This window comes from Saccopteryx bilineata, chromosome 7 (genome assembly GCF_036850765.1).
Source record: "Saccopteryx bilineata isolate mSacBil1 chromosome 7, mSacBil1_pri_phased_curated, whole genome shotgun sequence".
In the NCBI taxonomy this organism is placed as follows: domain Eukaryota; kingdom Metazoa; phylum Chordata; class Mammalia; order Chiroptera; family Emballonuridae; genus Saccopteryx; species Saccopteryx bilineata.
Window position 1 is genome coordinate 17,265,111 of NC_089496.1, and position 16,846 is coordinate 17,281,956.

Consider the following 16,846-nt stretch of genomic DNA (forward strand, 5'->3'; position numbering starts at 1 on the left):
AGTAATATCTGTGGAATTTTCTACTTTTTTTGTGGGGGGGGGGGAGAGCAAGGGGAGAACAGCAGAGAGTAATCCCATGTAACTATTAAGATTATTATTATTTAAAAAAGAGTTTGTTATAATGTGACAGGGGTGGTGAACACAATGCAATATACAGATGATACATTGTAGAATTATGCACATGAAACCTGTATAATTTTGTTAACTGATGTAACCCCAATAAATTCAACAACAAAAAAAATTTTTTTTGACAGAGACTGAGAGAGAGAGAGAAGGATAAATAAAGACAGGCAGACAGGAAGAGAGAGAGATGAGAAGCATCAATTTTTTTTGTTTTGGTACTTTAGTTGTTCATTGATTGCTTTGTCTCATATGTGCCTTGACTGTGGGGCTACAGCAGACCGAGTAACCCCTTGCTCAAGCCAGCGACTTTGGTCCCAAGCTCGTAAGCCCTGCTCAAACCAGATGAGCCCGCACTCAAGCTGGCAACCTCGGGGTCTGGAACCTGTGTCCTCTGCGTCCTAGTCTGGCGCTCTATCCACTGCGCCACCGCCTGGTCAGGCCAATACAAATTTTTTTAAATAGTTACATATTTTCGTCTATCAGAGAAATATCTCACTACAGAACTGTTGGAACAATATACAAAACTACAAAGAAAACAATTCATAGTTTCATCACCTACAATAAATCTGTTAACATCTAACTTTGAATTTCCTCATGTTTGTTTTTCTTAAACAGGTGTTTTATATATACAGTCAGAATCCTTCCACAAACGTGTACCTTGATGCTATCATTTAAAATGTATAACAGGCTTCTGGTCAAGACAGCAGCAAAAGTAAACACAGTACTCGCCTCGCCTGATCAGGTGGTGGCGTACTGAACAGAGCATCAAACTGGGACTTGGAGGACACAGGTTCAAAACCTGGAGGTTGCCGGCTTGAATGTGGGCTCATTGGCTTGATTGCAGGCTCACCAGCTTGAGTGCTGGGTTGCTGGCTTGAGTGTGTGATCACAAACATGACCCCATGGTCACTGGCTTGAGCAAGGGGTCACTCGCTCTGCTGTAGCCCCCTGGTCAAAGCACATATGAGAAAGCAATCACACATGTGCACAATGAACAACTAAGGGGCCACAACGAAGAACTGCAAGAACAGATGCTTCTCATCTCTCTCCCTTCCTGTCTGTCCCTGTCTGACTCTCTCTCTGTCTCTGTTAAAAACAAAACAAAAACACACAGTACTTGTCTCCTCCAATGACCATATCAAAATAACAACTAAGCTATAAAACAAAATCATTCAGAACCACCTGAAATCTGGCTGAATGGAAGTTCTATAACTAGGGAATTGAAGCTACATCAAGACTAGTAGGAGGGGTAGAGATGTGGAACTGGCTGGTCCCACACCCATGTGTGGTGGATGAAAATCAAGAAGGATATCTATGTTGGGAGGTGTCCCCTAAAGAGGAGTCTGAGCCCCACATCAGGCCACCCAGCCGAGGGTTCCAATGCCAGGAAGAGAGGTCCCTGTAACTTCTTGCTGTAAAAACCAGAGGGCATTCAGAGAAAGGGAGATGGAGGGCTGCTGAAGTCCCAGGCAGTTCCTCTTAAAGGGGCCATGCACTGACTTGCTTGGACTCGCTCTGATCTCCAGTGCTGGGGCAGCAGCTTGAAAGGCACCAGAGACACATGGGGAGAAACCGAATTGTCTGGCATCAGGTGAAAGCTGGAGGAGCAGCTTTTTGCCAGACAGAATTGCTGACAGAGGCCACTGTTCCTATGATAAGCCCTCCTGCAACAGAGTCATTAGGCAGGTGCCATATCTGAGTCTTTATCAACCTGGGTCACATTGTTTTCCCTGCCCTGGTGATTCCCTGAAGCCCTGCCCCATCCAGCTTCCAGGCCTACCCATCCTGTTTCTAGTGGCTTTTCCATACAAATGGCCTGTCTTAGTTCATGCATTAGATTTAACTAAAATTTCTCAAATAAGCAGCATCTGATCTTAGCAGGCTCCATGCCCCTCGCTGAGTGGCACCAGGCCCAGCAACAGCAGCAGGTGGCCTTTGTCTGCAGCTTGGCCTTGCCTGGGCACCTCTACGCTCAGCACAAGTAGCAGCCACCTGCAGATCACTTTGTAGCTCATGCCTGGTGGCCCTGGGCAGAACACAGGTGGTGGCTGATCTTAGCCTGCACCTCCTGGGAGGCCCCAGAGTCACTGCACTCAGTGGACAGCTTCAGACCATGTCAGAGCACCACCAGCCAATCAACTCCACAAGCAATATACTCAAGGGGTGGACTCAGCAGGTACCAGAGCCCTGTTGATATAAGTCTTGCTTTGTGGAATGGCACCCTGCACAGCTGATCCTCCATGGTGGCCAGAGGTTGGTGGTCACAAGCAGTCCTTGTAGCTGATTTCCATGGGCATAAGTCCCTCCCAATGACGTGCCAACAGCAATCGAGGCTCAACTATAAGAGAAGGATGAACACAGACCACATGGGGAGGCACACCTTGAGTGCCTAGGTTGGACAATTGGGGAGGCTGTGTCATAGGTCCCTACAGTACATCTACTACAGAAGGCCACTCTACCAAGCCTGGGAGACACAGCAGCTCTACTTAATACACAGAAACAAACACAGGAGGCTACCAAAAGTACGAGACAAAAAAACATGTCCCAAATGAAAGAACAGAATGAAACTCTAAAAAAAGAACTAAATAAAATGGAGGCAAGCAATCTACCAGATGCAGAATTCAAAACAGTGGCTATAAGGATGCTCAATAAACTCAGTGAGAACCTTAAGAGCATAATAAAGGACCAATAAGAAATGAAAGATACCCTAACTGAAATGAAGAATAGTAACGGAATCAACAGTAGAATAAATGAAGCCAAGAATCAAATCAGTAATTTGGAATATCAGGAAGCAAAGAACACCCAGCAGAACAGAAAAAAAAAAAAAATGAAGATAGTGTAAGGAGCCTCTGAGACAACTTCAAGCACATGAACATCTGCATCATGAGGGTGCCAGAAAGAGAAGAGAGCAAGAAACTGAAAACCTATTTGGAAAAAATGACAGAAAACTTCCCTAGACAGGAAAAAAAAAATTAGATACACAAGTCCAGGAAGCATGGAGTCCCAAACAAAAAGAACCCAATAAGGTCCACGGCAACACACATCATAATTAAAATACAAAAGGTTAAAGACAAAGAGAGAATCTTAAAAGCAGCAAGAGAAAAGCAGTTACCCACAAGGGAGCTCCAAGAAGACTATCAGCTGATTTCTCAACAGAAACTACAGGCCAGAATGGACTGGCAAGAAATATTCAAAGTGTTAAAAAGCAAGGATCTACAACCAAGATTACTCTAGCCAGCAAACTATCATTTATACTCAAAGGACAGATAAAGAGCTTCCCAAATAAGAAAAGGCTAAAGGAGTTCACCATCATCAAACAGTAGTCTATGAAATGTTAAAGGGTATTTTTTAAGAAGAGGAGTGATGGCCTGACCTGTGGTGGCACAGTGAAGCATCAACCTGGAAATGCTGAGGTCACTGGTTCAAAACCCTGGGCTTGCCTGGTCAAGGCACATATGGGAGTTGATGCTTCCAGCTCCTCCCCCCTGTCTCTCTCTCCTCTCTCTCTCTCCCTCTCTCTCCTCTCTAAAATGAATAAATAAAATAAATAAATAAAAAGGCTAGTGTGTTCCAAAAGGAAAATTAAAAAAAAAAAAAGGAGGAGTGATGACAGAGGAATGGTGGAGTAAAGAGACCCCTTTGCTCTCTCCTCTTGAAATTTCAACAATTTGAAAAGCTGTAACTCAGTGAAGTTGGGAGCACGGGCCCACCTGAATGATCCGCACACTGAAGCAACCAAAGGCGGGCAGGGAGTGGCTGGCAGCATAAGGTAAGAATGCAGCCCCACAGTTGAACACATGCAGCTGGTTCCGTGGAAGGGAGAAACCTCATCTGTGTGACTGGGTTTCCTCCTGCCGGAAGGAGTACAGAGATTGGGCGGGCTCTCTTAGGTGTGAAAAATTCAGAGTGGTGGCTGAGTTGGGGGACGGCAGGAGATGATGCACTGGGAGACTGATGGTTCTCTCACTGTCTACCCACAGGATGCACTGTGGACAGAGAAAGGGGAACAAACTGCGGCAACTCCCCAGCCTCTCAGACTTTGCCTCCCCACCCTTGGTGTCAGGGTGTATCAGTGGCATACCCTAGAAATAAGTCTGCAAAACCACTGTTTCCCCTGAAGAATAAGGATACTCTCTGTTTTATCCCCAGTGTGTCAGGGTGCAGGGGAGAACTGTGGAGGCCCAAGGTCAACATTGCCAAGAAAAAGAACAAAGAAGGTGACTAGACTCTCCGAGCCCAACCTACTCCCAACATCACTGCTCCACTGACAGCAGCCAGCTTTGCTGTATCAGCCCTGGGATTCAACAGAATTAAAACTTGTAATGCACTGCCACCTAGTGGAAAATAATAGAAAAACCTCTAGGAAATAAACTACTAAGAAAGAGCTATTCACAAATGCTTAGGCAGAGAAGGAGGCCATTGAATAGCATGAATAACCAAGAAAGAGATGCAATTCAGAAAGAAATGGAAAATCTTCAGAAAGCAAATATAATATGGTAACTTGAAATATAAACAACAGAGAATTCAAAATTTAAGTTCTGAAAATACTCAATGAGATGCAAGAAAACACTGACAGCCCTGGCCGGTTGGCTCAGTGGTAGAGCGTCGGCCTGGCGTGCGGGAGTCCCGGGTTCGATTCCCGGCCAGGGCACAGAGGAGAAGCGCCCATCTGCTTCTCCACCCCTCCCCCTCTCCTTCCTCTCTGTCTCTCTCTTCCCCTCCCACAGCCAAGGCTCCATTGGAGCAAAGATGGCCCGGGTGCTGGGGATGGCTCCTTGGCCTCTGCCCCAGGCGCTGGAGTGGCTCTGGTCGTGACAGAGCGACGCCCCAGAGGGGCAGAGCATTGCCCCCTGGTGGGAAAGAGCGTCACCCCTGGTGGGCATGCTGGGTAGATCCCGGTCGGGCGCATGCGGGAGTCTGTCTGACTGTCTCTCCCTGTTTCCAGCTTCAGAAAAATACAAAAAAAAAAAAAGAAGAAGAAGAAGAAGAAGAAAACACTGACAGGTGGTTGAATACACTCTGAAACAAATTAATGAACGAAAAGTACTTTACCAAAAAGAATGAAACTTTAAAAAGAACCAAACAAAGCCTAACCAGGTGGTGGTGCAGTGAATAGAGTGTTGGCCTGAGATGCTGAGAACCCAGGTTCAAAACCTCAAGGTTGCTGGTTTGAGCACAGGCTCACCTGGCCTGAGCATGGGCTCACCAGCTTGAGTGTCAGATTATAGTCATGACCCTCTGGTCACTGGCTTGAGCAAGAGGTCACTGGCTCAGCTGGAGCCCCCTGGTCAAAGCACATGTGAGAAAGCAATCAATGAACAACTAAGGTGCCACAACAAAAAATTGATGCTTCTCATCTCCCTCCCTTCCTGCTCCCCCCCACAAAAAAGAACCGAACAGAAATTCTGGATATGGAGAAATCAATTAATGAAATGAAGAATAAAATAACAAGCATAAGCTAATAGAACTGGCCACAGAGAGGAAAGAATTAGTGATATCAAGCTCTAAGAAAAATATATAAGTCCATCAGAAAGAGAAATGAGAATAATAGGAATACCAGAGGCCCTGATTGGTTGGCTCAGTGGTAGAGCATCGGCCCAGAGTGTGAAAGTCCCAGCTTTGATTCCCAGCCATCGCACACAGGAGAAGTGCTCACCTGCTTCTCCACCCTTCCCCCACTCCTTCCTCTCTATCTCTCGCTTCTCCTCCTGCAACAAAGGTTCCACTGGAGCAAAGTTGGCCCGGGCACTGAGGACAGCTCCAAGGCCTCTGCCTCAGGCGCTAGAATGGCTCTGGCCTCAACGGAGCAACACCCCAGAGGCAGAGCATCACTCCCTAGTGGGCATGCCAGGTGGATCCTGGTCGAGCGCATGCAAGAGTCTGACTGCCTCCCCACTTCTAACTTCGGGAAAAAAATAAAAATAAAATTAAAATTAAAAGAATAATAGGAATATCAGAATAAGAAAGGGAGAAAGGAAAGGAGAGCCTACTAAAACTAATAATTGAAGAGAACTTCCCAAACTTTGGAAAGAGCTAGATCCTCAAATCCAAGAAATAAAAAGAACACTTCGTTATCTCAACCAAAAGAGTTCTTCAAGGCACATTGTATTAAAACTGTCAAAAACTGATGACAAAGAGCCTGACCAGGCAGTGGCACAGTGGATAGAGTGTTGGGCTGGGTTGCAGCAGACCCAGGTTTGAAACTCCAAGGTCGCTGGCTTGAGCATGGGCTCAACAGCTTGAGCGCAGGGTTGCTGGCTTGAGCATGGGATCATGGACATGGCCCCATGGTCATTGGCGTGAGCCCAAAGGTCACTGGCTTGAAGCCCAAGGTTGCTGGCTTGAGCAAGAGATCACTCGCTCTGCTGTGGCCCCCCCAGTCAAGGCACATATGAGAAAACAATCAATGAATAAATAAGGAAACTAAAGAGCTACAATGAAGAATTGATGCTTCTCATCTCTCTCCCTTCCCGCCTGTCCCTCCCCCCTCTGTCTCAGGAAAAAAAAAATTAATGACAAAGAATCCCAAGGCAGCTAGGGAAAAGAAGAACATAATGTATAAAGAAGGTCCATTAGGTTATCATTGGACTTCTCGGCAGAAACTCTACAAGCTAGAAGAGAGTGGACTTAAACATTCAAAGTACTAGAAGAGAGAAATTACCAGCCAAGAATATTATATCCATCAAAGCTACTGTTTAACTATGAAGGAGAAATAAAGACTTTTCCAGGCATACAGAAGCTGAGGGAATTTATCACCAGAAACACTCCCCCTTTCAGGAAACACTCAAGGGGGTTATTCTACCTGATAAAAAGAACAAAACATAACAAAACTATGAGTAAGATCTCCAACAAACTTACAAACAAAAACAAACAAAAAACATATAGACTGCTGAAGAAAAGAAGAAGAAGAAAGAAGAAAGAAGAAAGAAGAAAGAAGAAGAAGAAGAAGAAGAAACAGGGGAAAGAAGTATGGAATACCACCAAACAAAAACTGACAGAAACACAAAGAAAAAGAATCAATGGAGTCACAGAGCTACCAGAAAACAAAAGATAAAATGTCTATAAGGAAATCCCCATGTATGAATAATTACCCTAAGTGTAAATGGACTAAACTCACCAATAAAAAGGCACAGAGTAGCAGACTGAATCAAAAAATAAAACCCAACCATATGCTGCCTTCAGAAGACACATCTAAGCTGCAAGGACAAAAGTAGACTCAAAGTGAAAGGTTGGAAAATGATTCTCCAAGCAAATAACATCCAAAAAAAAGCAGGTATAGCCATGCTCATATCTAACAATGCTGACTATAAGACAGCAAACATAATCAGAGACAAGGATGGACATTTCATAATGATAAAGGGGATACTACAACAAGAAGACAAAAATACTTCTTAATATATATACACCAAAATATATAAAACTACTAACAGAACTAAAAAAAAAAAAAAACAGACAAAAACACAATCATAGTTGGCGATCTTAATACTCCACCGATAGTTGTAGAGAGAGCATCTAAACAGAAAATCAATAAAGAAACATCGGCCTTAAGTGAAACAGAGCAAATGGGCACAATTGACATTTACAGAACTTTTCATCCCAAATCATCGGCTTACACATTCTTCTCCAGTGCACATGGAACATTCTCAAGGATAAACCATATGTTGGGCCACAAAACTAGGCTCAACAAACTCAAGACTAAAATTATACCAACCATATTCTGACCACAATAATATGAAATTATAATTTAACTACAAAAAGAAAGTAAAGAAACCCCCAAAAATGTGGAAATTAAGTAGTAGAGTACTAAAAAATAACTAGGTCAATGAAAAAAATAAAAACAGATCAAAAGAGATATAGAGACAAATGAGTGACAAGACAATATATCAAAACTTCTGGGATGCAGCAAAAGCAATAATAAGAGGGAAGTTTCTATCACTACAGGCCTATCTCAAGAAACAAGAGAGATCCAAAGTAAACAACCCAATACATCTTAAAGAACTAGAAAAAGAAGAACAAAGGCAACTGCAAGTAAGCAGAAGAAAGAATCAAAATTAGTGCAAAACTAAATGAAATAGAGAACAAAAAATATATAGAAAAAATTACAAGAAAGAACTGTTTTATTGAAAAGATGTTATTATTTATTTATTTTTATTAAGTGAGAGGTGGAGAGGCAGAAAGACTCCTATATGTCCCCCGACTGGGATCCACCCAGCAAATTCCCTACCGTGGGATGCTCTACCCATCTGAGGCCACTGCTCCATTGCTTGGAGCCATTATAACTATTATAGCATCTGAGGCGAGGCCATGGAGCCATCCTCAGCACCTGGGGCCAATTTGCTCCATCCAGTTGGGCCTCTGCTGCAGAAGGGGAGTGGGGGGGGGGGAAAGAGAGAGAGAGAAGGAGGGTAGAAGATTGGAGAAGCAGATGGTTGCTTCTCCAGTGTGCCCTGACAGGAATCAAACCCAAGACTTCCACATGCTGGGCCAACCCTCTACTGCTGAGCCACCTGGTCAGGGTGAAAAGATTAATAAGACTGACAAACTCCTAGATAGACTCTCTAAAAATAAAGAGAAATGACTCATAAACAAAATTGGAAATGAAAGAGAAATTGCCACAGACATAATAGTTACATAAAAAATCATACTAGAATACTCTTTGAAACGCTATATGCCACCAAATTCAATAACAGAATGGGTAAGTTTCTAGAACTATACAATCTTCCTAGATTGAGTTATGAAGAGGTAGAAAACCCAAATAGGCTAATAAACAGTGAGGAAAGTGTTCCTCACCTATGAAAAACCTCCCAAAAAATAAAAGCCCAGGACCAGATAGATGACTTCACTAGTCAATTCTTTATTTATTATTTATTTTATTTTATTTATTTTTAGAGAGGAGAGAGAGACAGAGAGGGAGAGAGAGGAGAGACAGAGAGAGAGAAGGGGGGAGGAGCAGGAAGCATCAACTCCCATATGTGCCTTGACCAGGCAAGCCCAGGGTTTCGAACTGGCAACCTCAGCATTTCCAGGTCGAAGCTTTATCCACTGCGCCACCACAGGTCAGGCAACACTAGTCAATTCTATGAAACATTCAAAGAAGATTTCGTACCTGTCCTTTTCAAAGTTTTACAAAAAACCAAAGAGGCAATACTTATTAGCACATTTTATGAGGACAACATAACCCTGATACCAAAACCTGTAAGGACAACACACACACACACACACACACACACACACACTACAGACCAATATCTCTGATGAATACAGATGCAAAAATCCTAAACAAAATAAGTTAAAACAATAATACATTAAAAAAAATAATACAGCCCTGGCCGGTTGGCTCAGAGGTAAATTGGCCTAGCGTGCAGGAGTCCCGGGTTAGATTTCCGGCCAGGGCACACAGGAGAAGCGCCCATCTGCTTCTCCACCCCTCCCCCTCTCCTTCCTCTCTGTCTCCCTCTTCCCCTCCCACAGCCAAGGCTCAGATGGGCAGAGCATTGCCCCCTGGTGGGCATGCCGGGTGGATCCTGGTCGGGCGCATGCGGGAGTCTGTCTGACTGCCTCCTCGTTTCCAACTTCAGAAAAATACAAAAAAAAGGGAAAAAAAAATAATACAACACAATCAAGTGGAGTGTATTCCAGGAGCACAAAGATGGTTCAACACATGCAAATTGATCAACCACATTAACAAAACAAAGGACAAAAAAAATATTCCTATCAATGGATGTAGAAAAGGCATTCAGTAAGATAGAACATCCATTTTTGATTAAAACACTGAAAACAATGGGTATAGAAGGAAATATCTCAATATAATAAAGGCCATATATGACAAACCCTCAGCCAATATCATACTAAATGGTGAAAAACTTGTTCCTCTAAAATCAGGAACAAGACAAAAATGCTAACTCTCTCTACTCTTATTCAACATAGTTCTAGAAGTCCTAGCCAGAGCAATCAGACAAGAGAAAGAACTAAAAGGCATCCATATTGGAGGAAAAAAGAAGTAAAGGTATCACTTGTTGCATATGCATGATTCTTTGTATAGCAAACCTCAGACTCCACCAAAAAACTACTAGAAACAATAAACAAATACAGTAAAGTCACAGTACCACTTTTTTATACGCTAACAATGAAACATCAGAAAATGAAATGAAAAAAAGAACAATTCTTTTTACAATTACAACAGAAAAATACAATACCTAGGAATAAACTTAACAAAGGATACAAAGGACCTATATACTGAAAACAACAAAACATTATTGAAAGAGATTGAAAAAGACACAATGAAATGGAAAGATAGTCTGTGTTCGTGGATTGGAAGAATTAACAGTTAAATGGCCATATTACTGAAAGCAATATAAAGACTTAATGCAATACCCATTAAAATCCCGATATCATTTTTAAAAGAAATAGAACAAAACATTATCAGATGTATGTAAAACCAAACAAAAAAAAACCCTGAACTGGCCATGGCTAGTTACCTCAGTCAGTTAAGAAAGAGCATCATCCCAAAACAAGGTTTTGGGTTTGATCCCCGGTCAGGGCACACGTGGGAAGCAAACAAAGAATGCACAACTGAGTGGAACAACAAATGAATCCTTCCCTTCCCCTTTCTCTCCCCCTCTCTGTCTCTCTAAAAATCAATAAAATAAAAAAAGAGACGCTGAGTAACCAAAGCAATCCTGGAAAAAAGAACAAAGTTGGAGGTATCACACTATCTGACTTCAAATTATACTACAAAGCCACGATAGTCAAAACCACATGGTATTGGCAGAAAAATAGACACACAAACCAATGGAAGAGAATCAAAAGCCCAAAAAGAAAATCACATTTTTTAAAAAGGAGATAAAAACATACAATGAAGAAGAGAAAAATCTCTTCAATAAATGGTGCTGGGTAAATTGGAAAGCCAAATACAAAAAAAAAATGAAATGACTAAGTTTGTCCCCATGCAGAAAAATCAATTCAAAATGGATCAAAGACTTAAAATATATCATATGATCTGAAACAATAAATTACATAGAAGAAAAACAAAGATACTAAACTTATGGACTGTGGCTGTAGAGAACATTTTATGAATTTGGCCCCAAAGGCAAGAGAAGTAAAGGCAAAAATAAATGACTAGGATTATTATTAAACTAAAAAGCTTATGCACAGCAAAAGAAACCAACAAAACACAAAGGCAACCAACCAAATGGGAGATGATATTTACAAACAGCAGCTCCAAAAAGGGGTTAATATCCAAAATTTATAGAAGTCACAAATCTCAACAAATAATCCAATTAAAAATGTGCAGAGGGCCTGACCAGGTGATGGCGCAGTGGATAGAGCATCTACCTGGGATGCTGAGGACCTAGGTTTGAAACCCTAAGCTCACCAGCTTGAGCAAGAGCTCATCGGGCTTGAGTGTGGGCTCACCAGCTTGACCATGGGTCACTGGCTTGAGTGTAGAATCACAGACATGATCCCTGGTCACTGGCTTAAGCCCAAAGGTCACCACCTTGAAGCCCAAGTTTGCTGGTTTAAGCAAGGGGTCACTTGCTCTGTGGTAGCCCCCCAGGGTCAAAGGACATATGAGAAAGCAATCAATGAACAACTAAGGAGCCAAAATGAACTGATGCTTCTCATCTTTCTCCTTCGTGTCTGTCCCTATCTGTCCCTCTCTCTGTCACACACAAAAAAAGATTCATCCATGTTGTAGTATGTATAAGTACTTCATTCTTTTGGCTGAATCATATTCTATTGTCTATTCCTGAATATACAACAGGCATTATTTCTGAATTCCCCTGGCAGAGCAGAAAGCAAGAGCTATATTCAGTTCTCATTGGTGTGGGTACCCCCACAGAACAGATGAAATGGAGTTGACAATGTCATCACAAAACTGTTCATAGTTTTAATTTTGATAACCCTGGATTGAGCTTTTTTGGTTGTAAATTCATTGCAAATTCTGTGAATAACTTGAGAATACCAAAACCTCACTGTTAACACCAGGAGCTGACTTGAGCAGCATGTTGCACAAAAAGCCTTTAATAACAAAGTCAGGGAAATACTGGCCCAGGCTCAGAAAGGAGATTGGCAGAGAGAGGCATGAAAAGAAACAAATCATTCTCAATGAGGCTGTTTCTGCTGGAGACCCCGTTAAAATTCCTAGATGACTTTGGAGAGTTGCATGAAGCTGAAAAGAACTGCAGCTTACCCCCAGGACTGATCAGTTCAGCAATAATGAAATCCTTGATTGACAGAGTGGGTTTATCCTGTTTGACAGTTCTCACGGGAAAGATCAGTCCCCCCGCATCACATATTCATTAGGCAAACTAAAGCTGCGTCAGCGAGACAAGTGCCATGTACTTGCCAAAGGTCAGCATTTAGGTGTCTAATGTAGTTTCTTAAAAAGTCAACAGGCAGACAGACAGAGGCGGCAAAGGTCTGAAGACAGATCAGGATCGTGATCAAATGTGACACCTGGTGGCTGACCAAGAAGAGAAATAAATACCTTCACTTCAAAGAATTCAAAAACTTCACATCATATCATACAATATAAAAGGAAGTACCTTTTTTTTACCTTCAAATTAGCAAATAATTTAAAAAAATGTCCTAACACATGCTTGGGAGAATTCTGGAAAAGCAGAATAAAGATGCTAAGTACCACCTTTCTACAGGACAATTAGGCTGTGCTATCAAAAACCTAAAACCTAGGATTTCACACTCCCTTTAAACCAATTAACTCCACTGCTAAGATGATCTTAACGAGGTCATCACAGAGGTGTGCCAACATTCAGCTACCAATACATCATAATGAAAGTGCGTATTAATAGCAAGAACTGGGAAACTGTCAACATTCAAAAATAGAGTAATACATAGTTCATAAATTAGGATATATCCATATATTTAAATATCTTTTGCCATATAATAAAAGGATTTTATTAACAGGGAAGGAGATGCATTATTTCCTGTTCACAAAAAAAAAAGGAACACACTTTATATAAATACTTTGGTTTACAAGGAAAAAAGACTCCCCACAAAAAGTATACCAAGCTATGAACTAGGCATGTCTGAGGAAGTATAATTATGGGAGAACTTTTATCTTCTACCTGGTTTCTTCTATGTTGAAGACCAAGCTAATGAACTTAAATTTTAATTTAGGTGAAAAATTCACAGAGTCAGCCAGAAAGGACAGGAGTTGACCATAATATTATTTTAGATACCAAAGAGAAGGCAATAACTTAACAACCTTCTGTGCCTCACATCCTCAAGCCTGAGCCCTCAAGCCACTGTTGCTCCCCCACTCTTTAGAGCAGGGGTCCCCAAACTACGGCCCACGGGCCGCATGAGGCCCCCTGAGGCCATTTATCCGCCCCCGCACTTCCAGAAGGGGCACCTCTTTCATTGGTGGTGAGAGGAGCCCAGGATGCGGATGCCGCAAAGCGTGGCGTCGCTCTGGTACAGTACTACTTCTGGTGACGTGGAAGGCACAGCTCTGGAAGCACATCATATCACTTGTTATGGCTAGCAGTGACAAATATGAAACCGGACATCGACCATCTCATTAGCCAAAAGTAAGCCCATAGTTACCACTGAAATACTGGTCAGTTTGTTGATTTAAATTTACTTGTTCTTTATTTTAAATATTGTATTTGTTCCCGTTTTGTTTTTTTACTTTAAAATAAGATATGTGCAGTGTGCATAGGGATTTGTTCATCGTTTATTTTATAGTCCGGCCCTCCAATAGTCTGAGGGACAGTGAACTGGCCTCCTGTGTAAAAAGTTTGGGGACCCCTGCTTTAGAGTTTCTGGCCAGTCCTGGCCCATTTTCCACAGAGGTTGTTTCAAATTTTCACATTTTCAAGTTCCCTTCCCCACTCCTGCCCCCTTCACTCAGCAGACAACTCCACCATCCATGAGTCACAGGAAGAAAAAGATCAGGCAGGAAGGTAGGCACACTGTTACCTTCAGGTGTTTCCTCCTGCTTGCTCTTTCTTTTATTTTTATTTTTAATTTTTTAGTTTTTTTTTAATGTGAGAAGCAGGGAGGCAGAGAGACAGACTCCTGCATGCACCCAGACCAGATCCACCTGATAAGCCCCCTATGGGGCAAAACTCTGCCCATCTGGGGCTGCTGTTCCGTTGCTCAGCAACCGAGCTACCTTTGTGCCTGAGGTAAGGCCATTGAGCCATCCTCAGCACCCGAGGCCAATTTGCTCCAATCGAGACATGGCTACCGGAGGGGATGAGAGAGAGAGAGAGAGAGAGAAAAGGGGGAGGTTGGAGAAGCAGATGGTCACTTCTCCTGTGTGCCCTTACCGGGAATCGAACCCAGGACTTTCACACACTGGGTCAACGTTCTACTGCTGAGCCAACCAACCAGGGCCCCTCTTCCTCTTTCAAACACATCCATGTTCACACACACCACTAGTGAAGCCACGGAGGCAGCATATTCGCACTCTGCTTTACTACTGCATCATACTGCTGTCCCAAGGCCAAGGAAGAAAGCATGGGAAAACTCTTGACAATGCAACCAGGGCTCAGTCCTGACATCAGTTCAGGTGAATCAGAAAAATGCTGAAAAAGAAGCCAGGTTGTAGGGGAGGGGTAAAAGGAGATGCCATCTCAAATCCATTATGAAAAGACAGGGGAATTACACGTCAATTTTGGATTTATTTTCAGTGGGGATAGCAAGCTCAGATGACTTTATATTTAATTATAGTAAAATCAACACAAGGTAAACTGTACATACTAAAAATGTACAAGTGGTAACATGTTAATAAGCCCTGAAACCTAATGAACACGTGCATCAACCCAAGTTTCCCTGCCCCTTTACTTCTCCTCCCAGCCTTCCTCACCCAGGGTGCGCCAGGATGAAGTCTGTCTCCAAGAGCTGATGTCATCCTTTCCCTTTTACCTTCACTAGACTGACTGGGCTCAGAACCTTATTCTCTCTCTTCAGAATGTGCCAATATTCCCAAGATCTCCAGTTTCACCTATATTGCTTTATCCACAACCCATAACCCTGCCTCTAAACACAATTCCCCCTGTTTAGGTCAAGGTCAAGTCCAACATCCTCAACATGACCTCCAGGGCCCTTCAGAACCCGGATCCTGCTTACCCCTCAGGCCTTTATTCCCTGCTCTGCTCCCTCACAGCAAAGTACTTGCCAGGTACCAAATGTGCTATGCTTCCCAATTCCTTTCTAGTGTCTTTGCACACGCTGTTTTCTTAGTTTGGAACAAACAACACTAGGCCCAACCCCGCCCCAGGTAACTTCCTACTCATCCTTCTAGACCAGTGGTTCTCAACCAGGAGCAATTTTGCCTTTCAAGGCAAAATGAAAATGTCTAGAGACATTTTTGGTTGTCACAACTAGACAGTGGGGTGGGGGTGGGGGATGCTACTGATACCTAGTGGGTGGAGAGTAGCCTGTCCTACAATGCACAGGATGACACCACAACAGAAGCATCTAGTATAAAATGCCAATGGTAAAGGGACTAAGAAGCCCTGATTAGATTAAACTCTGGCCTCTTCTTTCCTGACAGCCTCCCCTGGCTGCAGTCCACAATCAGTCCCACGCTCTGTTGTCAGATCTGCTCTAACTACCCCATATCCCCCTATTTCAGCACTAACTTCACTGTGGGAAGTTCGGGTTTACTTGTCTGCTCGATTAAATAACTGCCAGAAGCAGAGACCACCTCTTTCATCTGTGTACTCCAGGGTATAACAAAAGAGCTAATTCACTGTTTTGTAATCAAATTTCAAGTAACTTATATTTAATAATGAAAGAACAAATGAGAGAAAAAGAGGAAGATGTACTATTCTCTTGGCTTTACCACAAAAAAAACCCTTAAAAATTACACAAACAGTACCTGTTTACTGTAAAAACATTAGGAAATGCAGATAAGCAAGAATAAAAAAACACAAACAAAAAGAAAAACAACTTGAATAGGCAGAAACACTGTCTAGAGCAGGGGTCCCCAAACTTTTTACACAGTTCACTGTCCCTCAGACCGCTGGAGGGCCGGACTATAAAAAAACTATGAACAAATCCCTACTGCACATATCTTATTTTAAAGTAAAAAAACCCAAAACGGGAACAAATACAATATTTAAAATAAAGAACAGGTAAATTTAAATCAACAAACTGACCAGTATTTCAGTGGGAACTATGCTCCTCTCACTGACCACCAATGAAAGAGCTGCCCCTTCCGGAAGTGCGGCGGGGCCAGATAAATGGCCTCAGTGGGCCGCATGTGGCCCGCAGGCCGTAGTTTGGGGACCCCTAGTCTAGAGACTGAAGAGGTACACATACGAAGCAAATGTGCGAACTCTGGAAGGTGGAGTAAGACTTCTGCAATATGAACCCAAGTATGTACTCTCTACTTACTTGAGAACAGCAATCTCTTGAACAGTAATGGCCCTTTTATCTTTGGTTCCCATGTAGGAAAATATGTTTGGCTTGACTCTGGAAAGACAAAAACAAAGTGATCTGAGTTACATGCCCTTAGGAAATCATATTTTTCATAATTTAAGATTCAAATATATTTAAAATCATAATAGATTAAGAGAATAAAGAGAGACAATATAAAAAAGTACCCAGGAAAATGTAATTAATGTTCAAAATGAGAAAGTAAATGATGCCTGAACAAGGCCCTTCTCAGCAGAGGCTGACTGAGAACACTGTGGCTGTAAGTCAATAACATGCTATTCAAAGATTTGGCTAGCTAGTAACAGAAAAA

General features: G+C 42.4%; 1 protein-coding gene across 2 annotated transcripts in view; it reads right to left on the reverse strand.

Moving 5' to 3' along the window:
• The window catches only part of PUS7 (pseudouridine synthase 7), an 81,817-nt gene that overhangs the window by 18,460 nt on the left and 46,511 nt on the right, over positions 1-16,846 (reverse strand). For both annotated transcript variants that reach the window (XM_066239783.1, XM_066239782.1), the window contains exon 7: positions 16,495-16,572. In XM_066239783.1, coding sequence (XP_066095880.1) covers positions 16,495-16,572 — 78 coding nt within the window. The remainder of the gene's footprint in view (positions 1-16,494; positions 16,573-16,846) is intronic.